The 21,260-nt window shown below is 40.5% G+C and overlaps 1 protein-coding gene across 3 annotated transcripts in view; it reads left to right on the forward strand.

Annotated features, from left to right (window-relative positions):
• Positions 1-8,249: 8,249 nt before the first annotated feature.
• LOC309830945 (phosphatidylinositol 3-kinase regulatory subunit gamma) overlaps positions 8,250-21,260 on the forward strand; it is a gene marked incomplete at its 5' end in the record, with an annotated part of 81,335 nt that continues 68,324 nt past the window's right edge. For all 3 annotated transcript variants that reach the window (XM_082667857.1, XM_082667858.1, XM_082667859.1), the window contains one exon: positions 8,250-8,355. In XM_082667857.1, the coding sequence (XP_082523983.1) occupies positions 8,250-8,355 (106 nt within the window). The remainder of the gene's footprint in view (positions 8,356-21,260) is intronic.

The following is a 21,260-nucleotide window of genomic DNA, read 5'->3' on the forward strand; positions in this document are numbered from 1 at the left end:
TCTCATTTTAAGATCTTTATAACTGCAAAGACCCTTTTCCAAATAAGATCACATTCAGAGCTTCTGAAGGGTTAGGACTTAGACAGATCTTTTTTGGGGACCACTATTTACTACAGTGGTATGAGATGGTAATCATTTTCCTCCAATGCCTATGCTTGGCAAAAAAAAGAAAAGGTCAGGGAGGGTTGGAGAGAGTTATCTGTTTGAGTTGAGATTTCAGAGAAGGAGCAATTCATGGGTATAATATCGCCTGGTTCTTGTTTGCAGGGTCCTGGGAAAACTCAGGAGAAACACCAACCACAAGGCCCTATATCAGGGTAGGATACAGAACTATATTCCTCCATTGCCCTGAAAAATAAGGCAAGGGACACATTTGAGCTGTGGTTAGGGAACACAGCCAGAAGTCAGTGCTGCAAGAACAGAATCAGTGAGGAGTGTGACATTAAGATAACAGTCGAGGAGATGAGAAAGAGGCTAAGGAACAGTAGAGCTATTGGAGAAGAAGATGGAGAGGGTAAATAGAGGCTGTCTTGCACCCTGATCTTTTGGTCTCAAGAGAGTTAGCCAGTTTAAAAGCACAAGGGCTGTAGGGGAGGGATAAATTGGGTGTTTGGGATTAACAGATACACACTACTGTATATAAAATAGGTAAACAACAAGGACCTACTGTATAGCACAGGGGACTATACTCAATATCCTGTAATAACCTATGGTAGAAAAGAATCTGAAAAAGAATGTATAACTGAATCACTTTGCAGTACACCTGAAACATTGTAAATCAACTATACTTCAATTTAAAAGAAAAAAAGCACAAAGGTCAGTGAAACTCTTATTGCTTGTTCACGTGAGTCTCCCTTACTAGATGATGGGCTCAACAAGGACAGAAATAGCATCTTACTGAGTACTCAGCATAAACTGTAGATCGTGAAAGGGGTTTAGTTGAACTGAAAGAGCTTGTCATTTTGGATTGTTCTTCCCTTCCACCTTTAACATTTAATAAATCTACTTTAGGTGCAATTATCATATTACATTTTTGATATATGTGATGACCAGTTAAATTTTTTTTGTTCACTATATGAAAATATATTGCTTTAGAACTCCCAGTTCCTTATGCTAGGAGTACCTAAGGTGTTTTACTTCTACTATCAGGACCTTAGGTGCCTTTACTTAGCCCTAACATTGCATAATTTAGTATTTCACATATTGGTACTGAGAGGGGAGCAACAGGATCCTGGATGAAGTTTGGGGAATAATAGTGATCTTTGCAGAGCGTTTCCTTTGCAAGAAGCGTAAGATGAGCAGAACACAAGGTAGTCTCTACCTTTGAATTAAAAAAAAAGTCACTGTGGGTGTATCACTTTTTTCAATCAAATTCTCAGATCTGAAGATCAAGCCTTTTACATTCCATGCCTGTACTTTTCTTACTCAAATGGTGATCTTTAAGCCCTAGAGGTTGGATCATTTTCCCAGATTTCAAGGATGCCCATGCAGAGGTGTCTGGGGAGGCTGTAAGAGGCTCGCCCTCTCTCCCTCCCTCCCTCCCTCCCTCCCTCCCTCCCTCCCTTCCTTCCCTCCTTCCCTCCTTCCCTGCACCCTGCGGGATCTTAGTTCCCCCACCAGGGATCTAACCCCGTGCCCCCTGTAGTGGAAGCTCAGGGAGTCTTAACCACTGGACCACCAGGGAAGTCCTGACTTTTCTTTTAATGCATAGATTTTATAGAATATTTCTAAAGGATGTTTGTGATTTTATTATTCATAGAAGCAATGAAAAATGCTATTAGTTTTTTTTTTAAACCAAAATTGTCCAATATGGGAACTGGGCTGATTTTGCCCTCTACAATGAAACATATAAGACAGTTTTTAGATTTGACACCCTGGAATTACAGGGAGATTATTGTACATTCCAGAAAGCGGGCATGAACTACAAATTGTTCCAAACTATTGAAATAATGACCACAGGAAGTAAGCGTACTTTAAAGCTCTATATGGTGTTACATTTCAGAAATGAGCTGGCCTGGAAAATGAAACCAGCTTCTCTTCTCACTGCTGAGTTTTTCTGAATTTTCTACAAGCTGCTTGGAATTTTGCTAACAATTCACAGCTGATAAAATAAAAGGGTAGTGGAACTGAGTGTCTGTGGTGAAGACCCTAGAGGCACCCAGCAGGAGAGAAATGTCACTGTCTGCCCCTCGCACTTCTGTAACCAAAAACTGTACAGTTAAAATTTTTTCTTTTTGTCCTTTTAAATAAATGGGAATCAGCTGAGGAACTACAGAAAGGATTATCAGGGTAACCTGAACTTAGACTGCCCCAGAACTTTCTTGGAGAGTCATTTCTTCTTGTGACTTTTGTTTATTCACTCAAAGAATATTCATCGGCTACCCACTGTGCACCAGGCCTGATGCTGGGCACTGATGGTCTGAGGACATGCTTTCCACCCATGAAGAGCTCCAAGAGCAGGAGGGGACAGTTAGACCTGGAAACAGACACTTTGAACACGGTGTGCTAAGGGTTGTACAGAGGCCAGTGCAGGGGGCTGGGTGAGCACAGTCTTCGAAATAGGATGCACATAAGTGAGAGTTTGCAAGTTTCTAGTGGAGGGTATTGCGTGGAGGAGAAATTTTCTGAGAAATGCAGTACTTCAGTATAGCTAGTTCTTAGGAGTGACAGGAAGAAATGTGTGAGAAAAGACTGGAGAGGGAGGCAAGGGTTAGACCATCAAAGCCTTGAATGCCAGGCTAAGAGACTGAAACCTTATCCCGAGGGCAAATGGGATTACCGTGCAGTTTCTGCAAGGGAGTGACAGGCCCAGATTTTTTATTTAGAGCCATCACTCTAACTTTGTAGAGTATGAACTGGAAGAAACAAGGCAGGGAGATTATGAGGAGGCTGTTGCAGCCTGATTAAAGATAATGAAAGACTCTGGTGATCTGATCTTTGGGTCAGATTTCAGTGAAACTTTTTCAGGCTTGGAGCTAATCATATGGATTGGACAAACTGAGAAGTAAAGAGACCACATGTTTAAAGCAGGTGCATATAAGTTTGGGGCAGGCCAAATATCACCTCCTCAAGGAAGCCTTTACTCAGCTGCATTGTGGGCAGAGATCATTACTGTTTTGGGGGTTCATATAGCAGCACTCTGTCAGTTTCTCTATTATAGCATACTTCTATAAATACAGGCATATAATTGGACTCCTTCTCTATGGACTCTGGACTCAATGTTAGGCACTTTGTCATATTCATTTTTGTATCCCCAGTGTTTGAAAGCATCAATAAACATTTGCTAAGTGAATGAAGGGGTGGGAAGCTGTGTGGTGTAGTGGGAAAGGCATCAGGACCTGGGGCTCTAATGCTGGCTGTGCTACTGAGTGGCTGCGTGACTTTGAACAAGTCTCCTCACTGCTCTGGGTCTCAATTTCCTCATCTGTAAAAGGAGAATAAAAATACAAACGTCCTCAGGGTTATGGAGATTAAATGAGGTAGCAGAGCTCACCAGCTGCCCTGTTTGTGCCCTGTCCTCGTGAAACAGTCTGGACTATTGTTCCTGTCATTTGGATCTCATTTGCTCTCTCTCTCTCCCGGTGAGAGCTGAGTTGAAAGCTGTTGCCTTGATGGAGGAGAAGTTTGCATAACATACCATCCAGGTGGCCCTTGTGTTGCTAAAAGGGCAGACACCAAAAAGAGGGGAACATGTTAGGCTAGAGAGAGAGAGACCTGCTTTTTTGGTCATCTTCAAAGCTGAAGGAGGACCCAAAGTGGGGAGAAGACCTATATCATGTGCTGAAGGGTCTGAGGAAGCCCTCAAACAGAGCCCTATAAGCCCAGGAATTTAGCAGCATCTGGAGAAATGCCACTCCTATGAAAACTGCTCATTCATCTCATGTCATAATTTCTCAGTGCCTTGGGCTGATAGGATTAACCCTACCATGGTTTTCCAAGTTTCAAGAAAGATGTAGAGGAGAAATAAAAAATTACAAATGCCAAATAAAAGGGGTATCATTCTGAAAAAATGGAAAACCAAGATGTTAGACACTGGTATCTCAAGAGATGACTATCCATCCCCAGGGGAGATGTCTTTCTAGAAGATCTACTAGCATTGCTTTTTTTACATTGTAAAGGCAAACTTTTCCATAAAAACTTGATATACCTCCAATTTATAAGGCATGTGGCTGGGGAGGTCCTAAAATCTGCAACTGATAATTTGTAGAGTTTTCTTGGAATCCCATTTATTAAATGGGATTATTTATGATATAACTCATATTAAATGAGTTTATTTAGCTGCATGGACTTGGCCTTATCACAAGACAAGTGGCGAAGGGAAGATAATGAGAAAGGAAAAAAAGAGGGGGATTGAGTCCAGTGATCCTCCCCAAAGCCTAAAGCCAGTTCTGTGTTAAAGCCAGTGACCTTAAAAAAATAATAAAAGTATGTTTCCATTTTGCAAGGCTTTAAAAAAATATCTTGTGCTCAGATGGCACCTTTAATCACGAAGAACTTTTGGCTGAGTTCCAGGCTGATTCTGCTGGCACAGAGAGGTCTGAGATCATACCCTATATTCAGTGCACAGAAGAAATACTTCACCCATCTCTGAAATAAAGAGGGGGAAACGGAGCATATTTGAACTGTTTCATTGCAAGACAAGAGCAGGGTGAAAAGTGAAGGACACTCTGTCTGTTTGGAGTTACAGAAAGGTACTATTAATTCTAAGTACTTAAGTGGCATTTTTTTTTCATTCTCAGAGCGTTTCACAATAAACTAAGTAGCTTGCATAAATCTGAAGGTAATCTCCAATTTCACAGATATATAAATGAAGGCAGATTTTGTGATTTACCTAAGACTACTTTAAATTTTAAAAAGGCAGGAGGCAAACGGGAAAAAACAACTCCCAAAGTAGCAGGTTGTGACCCAGGAGTTTGAGCCCTTACAGCTGAATTTACTCCACACCCAGGCCAAATATAACTCTCCAGGATGGAAATGATCCAGGGCACCAGAGCTAACATTGTCTACCTTTGCCAAAGAGCCTGAGGCGGTTTGGTGACAAGTAGTCAGAACCTCACTTCTATTTCTCAACTGAAAGAAAGTAAAGCCAACATCATATGACAGGCACTTCCCACCATGGCAGGGCACTGGTTCAAGCCCATCTGAAGGAAGTGTGCTTCCCCTTGATTCATCGTTGCCTCTTGCATCACTGTTATTCTTTGGAGGCCTCCTTTATTTGTTGGACAGTTGGGTCATATGATTTTAGGTGGCAAGGTTGAATCACACAGCTTTACTCAATGTGTCAGTATTGAGCACACATTATATACTGTGCTGTTTCTTCACTACATTTCCCAAAGCCTTAGCTGTGGGGAAGGCCTGGGTGATTGCTCTGTGCATTGGAAATTGAATCCCCACCACTAAATCATGAGAAGTGGTCCAGGCAAAAGCTGCTATGGAAATCTGAAAGCTATTATCTTTTCCACAGTTCCTCTCTTCACCTTCATTTTGTTTGGGAATGCACAGGGACACCCGTGAACAAAAATAAACCAACTTGCCCTTGACTGATTGTTCTGTTTTTTGAGTTATCAAATGTGAGTACTTCTGGCTCCCAGATACAGTGAAGTAAAGAGCCTGCTGGGAAACCAGCCACAAATTAGGGTTGATCTTCCAGTATCTTCTACCTGGAGGAATGGTTCTGGACATTCAAATTAATGTGACCCGTCCCAGGTTGGTTTGGCTCCAGAATCACATTTGGATTTCAGAAATGTAAGCAAGCAAGCATATAAGAATACTGGTATGTTTTCTCAGCTCAACCCTGTCCATTCATTCTTCCTGGCTCTTTTTAACCCATGACTTTATACCCGGTCCATACACATTTTGACTGCTCCCAGGAACTGCCTCAACTCAGAGCACCTTTAAGGAAGGCAGAACCACTTTAGGAGGTTGAGGATGAAACGTGGCAACTTTTCCACAGGCATGTCAATACAGCAGAGCCACTCATGGTAGGAGGTTTTGCTAGGGCTTTAATCAGGTTGTCAACCCAAACACAATGGGCTTCGTTACTCCTGTGTAAAGAGGAAAGAGAGCAGTTTTTGGCCTCCCCAGACTGTATTGCAGGGTATGCAGAATGGCAATTCCAGGCACAAGCTTCACGAGACACAAATCTGCTTTTGGCTATTCCGTGTCCCCCCAGCAAGTGAATTAGCAGTTTCTGAAATGCGTGGAAATATTCAGCATTTTAAGAATGGGTGTAGGGATTGGGTGTATGTGGAAAGGCATCTGTCGGGGACACAGAATAGAGCCCTTTTGGCGAGGGATTCCAACACCTGTGATTTATCTCAAAAATCACACACGCGCTGTAATTGCAAGGCATTTTTTTCCGGCTTGAGCACTAGAGCCGAGGGGCCTGCTGTGGCGCTCCACCATTTATTTCAGGTGTGGGCAGTTCCCTCTGGGTTCAAAAATCCTGGGGTGGAAAGCGCAGGGTAACCGCGAAATACCTGCTTAAGAAATGCCTCACTGCTCAAGGGGAGAAGTCGCGGCTGGGCTCAGGTAGCGGCCGCGGACGGCTGCACGGGGCCCATGGGAACATCCTCTCACTTAGCAGCACGGTCCTGCAAGTGGGTTTGTGGACCTTTGCTTTATTTGACAACTTATCATGGGGGGTGGGGCGGACTGTCTCAGCTCGGATAAGAGGTCCGTGGGGAGGGACTCTAACCGGGGACCTCCTAAGGACCAGAAGAGCGCGCGTCCCGCCAAGTGACAGCACGCGCCCTCTCTGTCCGCTCCCCTCCCCCACGGCCAGTCTCCGGGCAGAGGTGTCTCGCGCCAGCCCGTCCTCCCCCTCTCCTAACTCGTCCGGGCGGACCGAGCCTCAGCGGGAGCCCCGCCTGTCTCCGGGCAGCTTGAGCCCCTGAGCGCTCGCCGAGCCTGTCAGTAACCGCCGTTTGCGCTTTCTTTCTTTCTTCCTTCTTTTTTTTTTTCCTCCTCTTTTCTTTCCCCCTTCTGCCTTTGTCCCGCTTAGTAACTGGGCTGCGACCAATCGCCGCCTCACCGGCCGGCGCCGGCTGGCTCCTGATTGGCTCGCTTGGGGCGCGCAGCCGTCTCCCGCTCCTCAGCTGGAGCAAGGCAGACAAAAGACGCAGGCTCCGGGCTCCGGCAACCAGGCTCAGCCAATCACCAGCCACTTCATCCTCTCATTTCCCCCCCCTCCCCTCTCGCCTCTCCCTCCCCGCGCGGCTCGCGTGCTCCCGGCACTGACTCCTGGCGAGTGGCCAGCGCCCGGGCCCTACCATTCTGATTGAGGCTGGGGGGAGAAAGGTTGGAGGGTTAAGGAGCCGAGGCCTAGGGAGCGGTGGGGAGAGTTGATAGCCGAGGCGGAGGACAGCTTCTTAAACAGTCTCTCAGGCACCTGACAGAAGCCCCAACACTTCGAGGCGGAATAGAGTGGAAGGGGCAGTGGCGATGCTGGCCATCCCCCCTGCTCGGCGCGGTTAGGTGGCGCCTCAGCGGGAGAGCGTGGGGGCGGGGGAGGGTGTCCCCCCTCCGCGCCGTTAAAATGAAACTCTAGTGGCTTGAGTCAGGGCAGAGCGTGAGGGGAGCCGGCGCTGGCGAGCTTGCTTGCAGCCGGGCGGGAGCGCACGGCCAAGCAGAGATAACTGGACACTCGGACGGGCCCCCATCCCCAGGCTGCAGCAGCTTCGGTTCCTAGCCCGACCGGAACGGAGCCCGAGTCCTGGCCCCTGAGGGGATTTCTCCCCGCAGACCAGTGGGACCCCGAAACTTGAACGCAATACCCAACCTCCTTTTTATGCCTTCCTTTGTCACTTACCCACCTTTCTCCCAGCGCGTTCTTTTTCCCCCCCTCTCTGTTCTCCCTCTCTCGAAGGACACAAAAGTGGCTTCCGCGGAAAGATTTGAAGGCGGTGGGAGCTTTTCTCTTTGGAGAACGACTGTGTAGGAGGGATTTTGGGGAAGCCGCTTTTTAACACTTCTGCCCTCCGCCCCCCAAGCCTTTCTGTACCCCTTCGAGGAGAAGAGCCCGTAGATTGAACGTTCGGGGGGCATTTTGCTGGCTGCCAAAGCAGGAGAGGGGAAAAGGACCCCGTCCTTGTCCTGGTACTTGGCTGGACTTGTACCGGCCGTTGGAAACCCCGAAGTACATTTCCGAGTGGGACTTTTACAGATATATATTTTTAGATTTTTAAATAGCAGATAAAAAAAATATATGCTTTCTATATATTTCCTGACGACCTGCCCCTGACAGCGCGATGTACAATACGGTGTGGAGTATGGACCGCGATGACGCAGACTGGAGGGAGGTGATGATGCCCTATTCGACAGAACTGATATTTTATATTGAAATGGATCCTCCAGGTACTTGGGAGAAAAAAAAGAGAATCTTGTGATGAGTCTGATTTGTGTTTAACAAAACCTTGGTGATGTTTTCAGGGCAGAAGTATTCTTGGGTGAACTAGGTTCGGGATGAGGGGCAGATTTGCAGTTAGAGCTGCAGTAAAACTGCTTCTGGTTTACACGTTTAAAGTTTTCAGTTAGGACCCCGATCCTATTGTCCTGTGAGAGTGGGGGTGGGGGCTGGGGTGGGGGATGGGAGGAGAGACCCGTTTCTTTTACTTCTTTGCCTTTGCTTGTCGTTCGGTTTTTTGTCGTACCCTTCACCACCGCCACCCCCCCTTTTTTTTCTTTTTCAATTAAAGATTCTTCTACCTGCAAAGGATGCTTTATATCCCAGTCTTGAAGTCAGTCTTTCCCTTTGGGGAAATTCTTTAAAGCTTGTCATTTCGTACGTTTGTCTTCTTTGGTTCGCTGTGTTTTACGTTCGTTAACTTCTGAAACTGGGTTACCTATGTGATGATTCGTTTTAAGACCCCCTTTTTCTCTCACGGAAACCGAATGCCGGTTAGTGATTTTCAGGGATTGGGCGTTTTTATTCAGTCAAGGCCTTAGTCTCAGGTTTTTCTTTTCAGAATATAGTCACTCAGATCTACGTGCCCTATTTTATTACTCTTTAATTTATGGTGATTTAACTTCATTTATGGGATAGAATTTAACGTAACTTCAATTCTTAGCGTAAAAAAAGGAGAAACCTTTTTTGTGTGAATATATGTGATGTGTACATATGTGAGATAGGTTTGAGTATACATAATGTAAAGTATACATACACTGTATTTTTACTTTAGAGCTTTGTCTGAGATCCTTACAGACATTTTGTGTATCTGGTAGGAAAGGAAAAGGAAGGAAAAATGGAAAAGTTGGGTAATTTTTTTTCTTTAAAGTCTACCCCATTTTATGATTATTAGCTGTCAGATTTTCAAACCCTGTTTGCAGTTATAGACAGCGCTTTATGTAATGATTTTTGAATAAGTAGAGGGCTTTTGTGACTATTTTTGTTGAGGATGAATTCGTTATGTCTTTAAAAAATGTGTTATAGCTAAGCCTATAGAATAAATTGTGTGTCATTGGGGAATCTCAGTTATCATAAGACTATGTGTTTTTGGAAGCCTTTGAAAGGATTTGAGCCCATGAAAGTGTAATGAAGTATAACTGTCTTATAGGATGTATGTAGAAATTATTTCCTGTGTCCTTGTGAACAGTGAATTATCCTCTTTTTTTTTTTTGGGAGATAGAGTGTTAAATGATGTTACATTAAAAACTGGTACTAATATTGAATCAACCTTTTTCACTCTTAATGATCACTTAGAATTTTTTCTTTTCCCTTCATTTTGGAGCCTTCTTTATTTGCTTTTATAATTGTGACTGCAATCCAGATGCAGCTTTTTTTGTATTTTGCAAAGTTTGTGAGATTTGCCACCCATCTATTGTGTGTATTTCCCCCTTTGTTTCCCCCTAATGGTAAAGCATCATTTCTATTAGATGCATTTATCATTCACATAAATGGAAATTTAGTACATCATTGGTTCCTCTCCTGTAAAAAGTAAGGTTAATAATTCTAGATTTCTGTTACTGTAAGAATTATATATTCGAACTGCCTTAGAATCATACTGTATCACATAGTATCTTGCCTTGCAGACATACAAAGGGAATTTGTTGGGCGGAGAGGTGAGTGGGGAGGAGGGGAGAAAATGAAGAAGGCACTAATATTTGAAAAATATGGGCCTGGTAGAAGTGTAGACCGAGTTGAGTTGAGTTGTCCAGAAATGATTTTAAGAAAAGTGAACTATTATGTAGTAGTGTGGGTCTTACAAGATTGTATAGAAAATTCTGATCCAAACTTTGTGTATTCCATGGAAATAAACTTTTGAGTTTAAAATGTTCATCGTTAAAAGAAATTTTGTATACTGTGATTCTAGTCAGAATATTGAAAGTATGGTTATGCTGCTCTTTATTACCCATTTTATAGTCTTAATGTAGAATACAGTTAGTTATTCCTTACAGCTTTTTAAAAAGGAAGCACACTTGAGTATGCTGAAGTATTGCCTATGAAGTGAAGTAAAAGTGTAATGTAAATAATGTGAACAACCTTGTTTTGTGTGGTAAATTAAGTTTCGAAACATTTAAAACTAAGTTAATTTTTAGTGAAGAGGTTGCAGCATGTCTTGTATCTGCCTTTTTCCTAGTTCCTGTCCCAGATCAAGCTCTTATTTCCTGCCTGGACTGGTGTGATAGTGCACTGACTGTTCTCCCCGTTTCTACTCTGTCCAATCCACAGTATTATTTAAATATCATCTGATGATTTACCTTCCAATGGTAAATCTTCCGATGACTTTAAAAACCGTCCAATGGCTTCCCTTTGCCTACTGAAAAAAAGCCCTTTCTTGCTTATCCTGTCATGTAAGTCCCTTTATTTTTGCTTCCAGCCTAATATTCCAGTCTTTTCTCCTCCTGGAGTCCATCACAAGTTCTGTGGAAGCTATTTTATACTTGCTGTTCCTTACTGTGTGTGTTTTCCTCTTCCTCGGATGCCTTTCACTTTGGGTTGGAATCTTATATATGTTAAGGGCCTGGTGAGATGCCTTCTATGCCAGAATGTATGTTCCATGATCCCTTCTGTTAGGAGACATCCTTCCCTCCCTCTTCTAGCACTTCTCAGATAGAACTTCTTCCGTTCTGTCTAGAGTAGCTTCTGCATTTATTTATGTATACTTCCCCCTTTGGAATTATCTTCCCACCAGCTTATGAGCTTCTTAGTTTGCTCAAGGTCTTGCAAGTAGTAGACAATTTAATAAATATGTGAATTAATGAATACCTAAGGAGCATCATTTCTTTCTAGCCTTTAAGTGCTTTTCTACTTAAGGTCTTTGGTCACCTCATTTCTTGGCTATTGCAATAGCCTAGGGTTAAGTAACTTTCAAATTAAACAGTTGTTGACTTAGGTTCCTTAACTATAATATTAATATTACAGTTTTCAAAGTATGGCTTTCATTTTAATTTTAGACTGAAGCATAAATGTGAAGTTTTTATCTGTTATTGCTTCCAGCAGCCTCAAAAACTAGTATTGAAAGGTGTTTCCCTCCAGCCTGTATTTTCAAAAACTACCATTACCCTGCATCCTGAAGGTTTCTAATAACTGCATGGATTGCTACATCTATTACAATTTATTGACAACGTAAGGATTGGATCCAGATGGGACTTTGGTGTCTTAATGTTTATGTATTTCCCAGAAATACTGGGAAATACTGAACTGTTTAGATGAAACAAAACTTTTTATTTTGGAGATGTTAAGATTATGGTACAGAGAATTGCTTTTAAGCATCTCAGTTAGTCCTGTTGTGATTTGGGAATCAGGATTATTCCATAACAGAACAGTTGCCGGATAGGCCTCTCAGAGAGCCCTGTTTTTGGTATAGGGGCTATTGGAGGATTACCAGTACATAACTGATCATAAACTCATGCCCAGAGCTTATAGATAGTGGTCTATTAGCTTGCACTTTAGTTTTGACATTGTTATTGTATTTATTTTGAGGAGATGTAATAAATGATTTATTTTTTAAACTAATGGATACAATTCTTTTTAAGATTGTCTGTAGACTTTTTTTGTTCTTATTAAGACAAATTTCTGAAATAATCTGTATGGCAGCAACATCTCCTCAGTGGTCACTAGAAAATTAAAAATTTAATTGTTTGGCAAAACATAAATACAGAAAGGTCTAGAAAAGTGGTTCTCATTTTTTTTTTTAATCTCAGTACCCTCTTTTTTTTTTTTTTTTTTTTTTTTCGGTACGCGGACCTCTCACTGTTGTGGCCTCTCCCATTGCGGAGCACAGGCTCCGGACGCGCAGACTCAGCGGCCATGGCTCACGGGCCCAGCCGCTCCGCGGTATGTGGGATCTTCCCAGACCGGGGCACGAACCCGTGTCCCCTGCATTGGCAGGCGGACTCTCAACCACTGCGCCACCAGGGAAGCCCTCAGTACCCCTTTTATACTCTTAAAAATTATTGAAGATCCCAAAGAGTTTCTGTTTAAGTGGGTTGTATCTATTGAAATTTACTATATTAGAATAAAACTGAGAAGTTAAAAATATTTAATTCATTTAGAAATAATAAAGCATTATATGTTAACATAACTTTAAAATGAGGAAATAGCTATATTTCCCAAAAAACAAACAAAAAAATGGGAAGAGTGGCATCATTTTATGTTTTTGCAAATAACTTTAATGTCTGGCTTTTTAATCTTTAATGTCTGGCTTAAATGGAAGACATGTAAATTCCTAAGTCTGTTCCTCTATTCAGTCTGTTGAGATACCACAGGTCATAGCCTGTGGAAAACTCCACTACACAGTTGTGAATGAATGAGAGTACAGAAGGCAAGTAATGTCTTAGTGACATTCTGAAAGTATTTTTGATCTGTTGGACCCTCTGAAAAGGTCTTGGGGACTCTCATTGGTCTCTGGACTACACTTTGAGAAGTACTGGTTTAGTAGTTACTTGACTATATAGTTTGATGGCCAACCCAGTAAAGTATCTTCTGACTTTTTTGAAGCCAAATGAAAAGGTTGTTTCAGGAAACTTTCTTGCTTTGGCATACTTGGTATTTTCATCCTGGTAAAATTTAGATTAAGTAACATTCTGGTGGAGAACTAGCATACTGGCCCTGTGGTTGAAGGAAATATCTGCTGAGAAGCAACACTGAAGAAATAGGTCACCTGCCACCATGTGGTCCTTACTATTAGCAGACTGAGCATTCTGCTTCTGTGTAATTTTTCTTTATAACTCTGAACATTTGATGGATTCATCTTATGTAAAATGCTTCTATGTGTAGTAAGGTATTTCTTTTATGAGCTACGTGTCAACTTTTTAATGATGCTGTAGTATGGGACAAATGTTAATATCATCAAATGATGTAAAAAGCCATGCCAACTTTTTCTGCATGTTCTTATTGAAAAAGATTAGTCATTGCTTTCATTTAATATATTATAGTTTATAGTATATCCCACTATGTTTCATTAGAAATATGGTAAGTCTTCATTTTATAATGCTTTTAAAATTTATTCTCATTTTTTATATTTATCTTAGAATGTAGAAAAGATTGGACATGTTTATGGTCACCATATTTAACAAAGTAGATAGAAAAATAATTACAAATATGTCTGTGTGATATGATATAATTTTTATTGATATTAAAGGGGGATGCAGCCTGAATGTAGTAGGAAGAACACAGGCTTTGGAAACAGATGGTATGGGTCCCATACCTAGCTTTGCTTCTTACTCTGCCCAAGGTTACGTGCCTAGTGCTTAACCTCTGTGAGCATCCATTTTCTCTTTTGTAAAATTGAACTAATACGTACCTTTCACAGTTGTTCTGGGAATTAGAAGTACTATATCATAATCTAGCACAGTGTTTGGCACATGTTATATACTCAGTTCATTGTAGCTTATATTTTAAAGCATATTTTTGTTTAAAGATTTTTTTTTTGATGTGGACCACCTTCAAAATCTCTGTTGAATTTGTTACAATGTTTTTATGTTTTGGTTTTCTGGCTGCGGGGCATGAGGGATCCTAGCTCCCTCACCCCCTGCACCAGAAGGCGAAGTCTCAACCACTGGACCGCCAGGAAAGTCCCTCTTAAAGCATATTGATAATATTTAATTATCTTAACTCTACTGCTTTGGACACTGTTGCAGTCAAAACCTCTTGAGCTATCTTGCTCCATTCTTGTCTCATCCTTGACATTTAAACTGGGGCCGTTTTGTTTTTGGAAGAATTCTCTAGGGTCTTTTCTAGTTATAACATCTCATGAGTCTATGGAAATACGACTCAAGTCATCCTTTCTTCTTAGTTTCTATTGCCCTTGTTCCTCATCACCTAGCATTTGAAATGGTTTGTAATACGGTAATTGTTGCCAACATTTGTTGAGTAGTTATTACAGAACAAGCGCTATGTTAAATGCTTTCATATGTAGTATTTCCTTTAGCCATACCACAACCTTATAAAATAAGCACTATTAGTATCCCACTTTACAGACAGGAAACTGAGGCATAAATGTGTTTAGTAAATTATTCAGTGCCTCACAGCCAGCAAGTAGCAGAGCAGGTGTGTCTGCCTGACTCTAATGCCCAAGTTCTTAATCAGTGCCTCCTAAGTGATTGCTTTATTTCTAAATTTTTTCCCCTCCCCCATAAATTCATCCTGAATTCTTCAGCCAGGTTAATCCTACAGAAATGTTATTTTCATCGTCTTACTGCTCTATTTAGAAATAATCAGCAGCTCTCCATTTCCTTTAAGCAGAGGCTATATTCTTAAACTTGGCTTACATAGTCTTTAGTAATATGGTTCCAATTTACATTTCCAACTTAATTACTAATCCTCTATTCTCATTTCTCATCTTGCCCAATTCCTTGCTTATCCCCTCAATATACCTTGCTTATCCCCTCAATATACCTTGCTTATTTCCACCTCCAGCCTTTTGGTTATGCCGCTTCTTGTGTTAGATTATGCCCATCCCACCCCATCTTCAAATCAGGATCCTTTGCAAGTCCTTCTTCCTTTTTTTCTTCCTCTGAAAATTCTAGCACTGAACCCCTTAATTATCTAGGGCTAAGGTCTGTTATTTTGACACAAAATCATGTTATATTATGGCATTAATTATTTTGTGAATATAATTTATCTCCCCAACAAGGTAAGCTGCTTGAGGTCAAGCTGTCATATTTCTTTTGTATCTATTTTTTTTCTCTAAATACCCAGTGTCCAAATATTTTGTTAAATCTTAGACCTGTGGACCCAACCAGCTTCATTTGTGACTTGTTTCAAAATATTGATATTATTTATTATCAACATGTGACCTTTAAACTTATAAAGGTAATTTATTCTAACAAAAGAAATAATGAAAAATTCCAATACTTAATGTTATCAGCAAAATTTTATGGTTTCATGTAAAAGTCACATTTGAAATTTGGAACAATTAAAGTGAGTAGTAAGTTTCTGAAAGTTTGTTAGGCTAGTTTTAACACAGTGTTGGGTTAAATGTAGATTTAATTTACTTAATGTGTTACTATCCCAATTAAATTTAGATTGTGTAGGACCTGACTTGGGATAGCAAGGTAAAGCCAAGCATAGAGCCTTATAAATCAGTTTCCAAATTGTTTGCCCATATATGGTATATTTTTTGTTCCTTGTGTATTATTTGTAAGTTCATATAAAGTAAGAGGGTTATCTAATTTTTTTAATAAAAGAGTCAGTAGGCTAGGTCCAGCCTGCCAGATCATACCATTTTGCATGTCCCACGTCAATAAAAAACTGCCCTGTGCCCTGTGAATATGAGCCAACACAAAGCCAAAGTCAACACCATGATGTCATACCATCCGCCATTATCCAGCCTTGGATTTCCTGTCTGATGTTCTGTTTGTGGACCAGATTAGTTGTCTACCCGTGTGTAAGGGTATAGGGCAACAAATCCAGAGCATGTAGCTATGTAATCTTAAATACTTATTGTTATAGTTTCTTTTTTTTTTTGGCTGTGCCACGTGGCTTGCAGGATTTTAGTTCCCCGACCAGGGATTGAACCCGGGCCATGGCAGTGAAAGCGCCGAGTACTAATCACTGGACCACCAGGGAATTCCCTAGTTTCTTTTTTTTAAAACTTAAGAAAAAATAAATTCAATCATGAGTCAAAATTTAAAATTTGTGTATAAATTGTTTTGGAGAAGGCCTTATTGAAATGATTGTGGTAGAAGAACACTGTTTTAGAGTTCGTTCTTTCACAGGTATCCTTTTTAACTTTCTAACTCTACAGCTGAGTCACTCAGTATGGTATAATTCATGTTGAACTTCTAATATGCATTTGTAGAATTAGCTACAAACCTTTTTTTAAAGATAGTTTAAGATAAATTTTATTTTTCTTATTAAAAGCACTACAAAAATACTATAGTCATTGTAGAAAAGATAAAAAATACAGATAAGTAAAAAGAAGAAAGTAAGAGCTCCCAATCCTACCACACAGAATAACCACTGTGATCACCTTTAGATATATTCTTTCACGTGTGTATTTCTCATTTCAAATTCAAATGAGACAGTACTGTAAATATCTGCTTTTTAAGGTATTTATACAAACTTTTACATTTGAGAATAGTTTTAGATTTACAGAAAAGTTGCAAAGTAGTACAGAGAATTCCCATATACCTTTCACCCAGTTAAATAGCTGCTTTTTAAAAAAAGTTTATTTAATTTATTTTTATTTTTGACTGTATTGGGTCTTCATTGCTACGCACGGGCTTTCTCTAGTTGCGGTGAGCTGGGGCTTCTCTTCGTTGCGGTACAAGGGCTTCTCATTGTGGTGACCTCTCCTGTTGCAGAGCATGGGCCCTAGGCGCGTGGGCTTCAGTAGCTGTGGTGCATGGGCTCAGTGGTTGTGGCTCATGGACTCTAGAGCGCAGGCCAGTAGTGTGGCACATGGACTTAGTTGCTCTGCGGCATGTGGGATCTTCCCGGACCAGGGATTGAACCTGTGTCCCCTGCATTGGTAGGTGGGTGCTTAACCACTGCACCACCAGGGAAGCCCAACACCTGCTTTTTTTTCATTTAATTTGTCATGAACACTTTCCCATGACAATAACTATTCATGTCAATATCATTTTAAATAATAGGATTGTATTCATTTGTAGGGATATAGCATATTTATTGAACTAATTCTATTTAACCACAAACTTTTTTTTCTGAGGTTAGTCCTGGGATATGTTTCATAAAAAAGTATGTAGTTAATATGTTTTCAGCTGTAAGCAGCAGAACCTAATTCAACATGGCTTAAGAAATAAGAAATTTTATCTTCTCATATAATAGGCTTCAGCATTGGTTGATTACAGAAATTCAACAATGTCAGTAAAAACCCATATTCTTTCCACTGCTCAGTTCTGCTGCTCTCCACGGGATAGGCTTACAGGCATCACATCCATACACACAACTTCTAAAAGAAGGAAGATGTCTCTTCCTGTGCCTCTATTTACAGAGAGAGGAAACTTTCTCCAAAAGCCTCTAGCAGGCTTCTTTCAGACCTTTTTGGCCAGAATTGGGTAGTATGTCCATTCCTCAACCCATCAGGAATGGTTCAATAGTGATTACTATCAAACTAACTGAGTTTGTGCCTGAATCTGGAGTGGTGTTGACTTCCCCTGAGGCATTATACTGGGGAAGGATTCTATTAGGAAGGAAGAAGGAGGGGATGAATTCTAGGTAGGCAAACAACAGTGGCCAATCTGGAAAGTAATTTGGAGAACCATAGCTCTTTCAAAGTTCTCGTCTCTGTGTTTGGAAATGAAAAGAATTAGCGAGTTAATTTGTTTTTCTTTTTCAAAACTAAAATCTAATTAGTATAGTGATGTATTATGAAACCCATTTTCATTTTATAAATTGGAATTCACAGGGTCACATAGTACTGATAGTTAAATATAAGACAGGCCTTTTCCTATCTTACCAGTTGCTTTCTAGAAGATGAGGAAGCTAACTTCTCTGGTTGACGGTTTCCTTACTTGAGTCATGTAGGTGTTGGAATAGAGTATATTAGTATATCAAGTAAATGAGTGTGAAGAGAGAATTTTGTAAAACTGTAAACTCCAAATTTCAAAGTTTAGTAAATTAAGTAAGTTTGGTATATGAAGCCTTGGACTTGTAGAATGATTTATGATTTGAATGACTGACGTTAAAAATTAGGACACTTAAAGTAACCCATAGATCAACCCATACATTTCAATTAAAATGTATTAACTAGTTAGAAATTTAGAGGCAATATAGTGGGGCTGTTAAGAGAGAGGGTTCTGGAATCAGATTGCCTGAGTTCAGATTGTGCCTCTGCCACTTCCTAGCATATGTCATTGAGCAATTTACTTATGTTTTCTGTGTTTTGGTTTCCTCACCTAAAAAATGGGGATGATGACGGTCCCTACTTCAGTAGGATTGTTGTGAGAATTAACAACTGTAAAGCAGCTAACATGCCCAGACCATATTAAGCATCCAAAAATGTTTTTGTTCATGAGTATTGATTAATTCATGTTTTTCAACAAATATTTGATTGCCAGATAGTGTTCTAGGTATAGCAGTGAACAGAACAGCAAAGCTCCCTGTATTCATGGAGTATACATTTTTTTTTTTGGAGTATACGTTTTTAAGGGAGGGGAGAGAGCAAAGAATAAACAAATTCATAAGTGAAATACATAGTGATGGTGATAAATGATATGGAGAAAAAGCAGAGAACAAAAAGAGAGTGCTGGGTGGGGGACCTGCTATTTTAAATAATAGGACAGGGAGGGCCTGACCTAAAGGAAATGAGGGGGCTAGCCAGGTGGATATATGGGAGCTGAGAGGGCGAGGGAGTGTGCCTGGTAGAGGGGATACCATATGACTTACTCTGAGGCAGGAGCGTGTGTGTCATGTATTCAGGGATCGTCTACGAGGCTAGTGTGGTTGGAGTGGAATGAGGGGAAAGTAGTAAGATTTAAAAACAAGTAATGGTGTGGATGGTGGGGAAGACCATGTAGGACATTGTAAGAACTTTGGCTTTTAAAACTTGACTGAGGAATATAGCCAATATTTTATAACTATAAATGGAATATAACCTTTAAAAATTGTGAATCACTATTCTGTACACCTGTAACTTGTACATCAACTTATACTTCAATAAAAAAAAAACTGTGATGAGAAGCCATCCAAGGTATTGAACAGTGATGTATTATGATTCCTGGCTTAAAAGGATGATTCTGGCTGCTGGTGGAAGTGGAGAAACTGGTTAGGAAGCTACTGCAATAAATAAGCTGAGGGATGGTGGTGGCTTGGACAAGGGTGGACGCTGAGGAGGTGGTGAAAGTAGTTGGATTCTGAATATTATGACCAGTTATGTAGCTTGTCATTTCTAAACTGACTTAATTATTTTCTAATTTCTTAGCTTTAAGTATGCTTTAGTAATGAAAAGATTTAGCTTTTAAAATTATGTCAAAACTATATATTTTGGATGGATTTTTCTCTTTTTTGAAGTGTTATAATTTCTACTCTCTGCCATCTGAGTGCAAAGCAGCATAATATGTGGTCTAAGTTATTTGATGAAGGCTTACTCATAAGTTGCTTTGATAAACATTACTGTATAAATCTAGACTGTACTATAATTTACTTTCAAAAGTAACTTTGAAAAGAAAATTATCTTAAAGTTCTAAGTTTCTATGGTGGGCTTTGAAGGGGAGAAGAAATTAAAGAGAAGGAAGCCATGCCATGTATGTGTCATTTTACTTTATGTGCTAAAGTTGTTAGAGTTTTAGAATAATTAAACTATATTTATGTGTTTTTGCTTATTAGTGGAATGCTTAAGTGCTTGAGTATAGACATTGCTTTGAAATAGGAAGTGTTGCTCAGTGTTTAGGAGCTCTGAACTCGGGCTGCTTGGATTTCCAGTTCTAGCCCTGTCTACTTCTGGTTTGTGACCCTGGACGGTTTCCTAATCTGTATAGCAGGGAGAAGAATATTAACCCCATTGCAGGGTTGTTGTGAGAATTACATGAATGAGTACATGTTAGACACCTAGAGCAGGTATCTGTTGTTGTTATTATTTTTATTATTAAGCTGGGATGCTTTGTGACATATCACCTCTGTTCCATTCAGATGAAGCACCAGCCTAACATTTAAATTGAACTGAAAAGTAATTTAAATCTTTATTCCAGCTTCTCAAAAATGCCAAAGGGGATTACATTCATACCATATTGCATTACTACTTAAAATCTGATTTCTCCATTTTTTTTAAGAGTATCTTTTTAAAAATAATTAATTAATTAATTTTGTCTGCACTGGGTCTTCATCGTGGCGCATGGGCTTCTGTAGTTGCGGCACATGGGCTTCTCTAGTTGTGGTGCGCGGGCTCTAGAGTGTGCTTCTAGAGCACGCGTGGGCTTCTCTAGTTGCAGCGCGCAGGCTTCTCTAGGTGTAATGCACGGGCTCTCTAGTTGCAGCATGTGGGCTTTGCTAGTTGCAGCATGTGGGTTCTAGAGTGCGTGGGCCCAGTAGTTGTGGCGTGCGGGCTCTCTAGTTGCAGTGCGCGGGCTCAGTAGTTGTGGCACATGGGCTTAGTTGTGGTATGTGGGATCCTAGTTCCCCAACCAGGGATCGAACCCAGGCCCCCTGCATTGGGAGCTCGGAGTCGCAACCACTGGACCACCAGGGAAGTCCCTGATTTCTCCATTTTTGATCAGTATCTTTGCACGGTTAATCCCAAACTTCCTTCTCTCTTTTAAAACTTGCCAGACTCTATAGCAACTTGAACAGTCTCATTGTTTTTGTTTCTTTCCTCCCTTTCTCAAACTTATTAGTTTCTCTTCCAGGAGTACCTGTTTCCCTTTCAGCTCTCTCCTTTGCCTATTTCATTACTCTGATCTGTATAATAAGGGCCAGGAACCAAGGGAGTAAAGAAAAGAAGCTATGAATACTCATATAGCAACATATTTCATTTTGTCACACTTCTCTGCCATAGAGGGTATAACATGTTTGACTTTTAGAAAGAAGTTTGCTTAAGACAATCAGGTAGTTAAGACCTGTTGTAGGATGTTAGCTCAGGACTTGGGAGTTTAGTCTTTTTCCTAGTAGTCATGAACTATGTAAGAGAAGTTATCACTTCTGTCTGACTGAGATTGACGTGGGCCTCTCTTTTGATTCCTAGGGATCAACAATGGGCATTTAGAGTAGAGTTGCCAGATAAAATACATTCAGTATGTCCCATGCAATATTTGGGACATATTTATACTAGAAAGTTATTCATTGTTTATCTGGAATTCAAATTTAACTGGGTGTCTTGTGTTTTTATTTGCTAAATTTGCCAAGCCTAATTTAGAGAGAG

Source organism: Grampus griseus (assembly GCF_964374135.1).
Source record: "Grampus griseus genome assembly, chromosome: 1".
NCBI classification, from domain to species: Eukaryota; Metazoa; Chordata; class Mammalia; order Artiodactyla; family Delphinidae; genus Grampus; species Grampus griseus.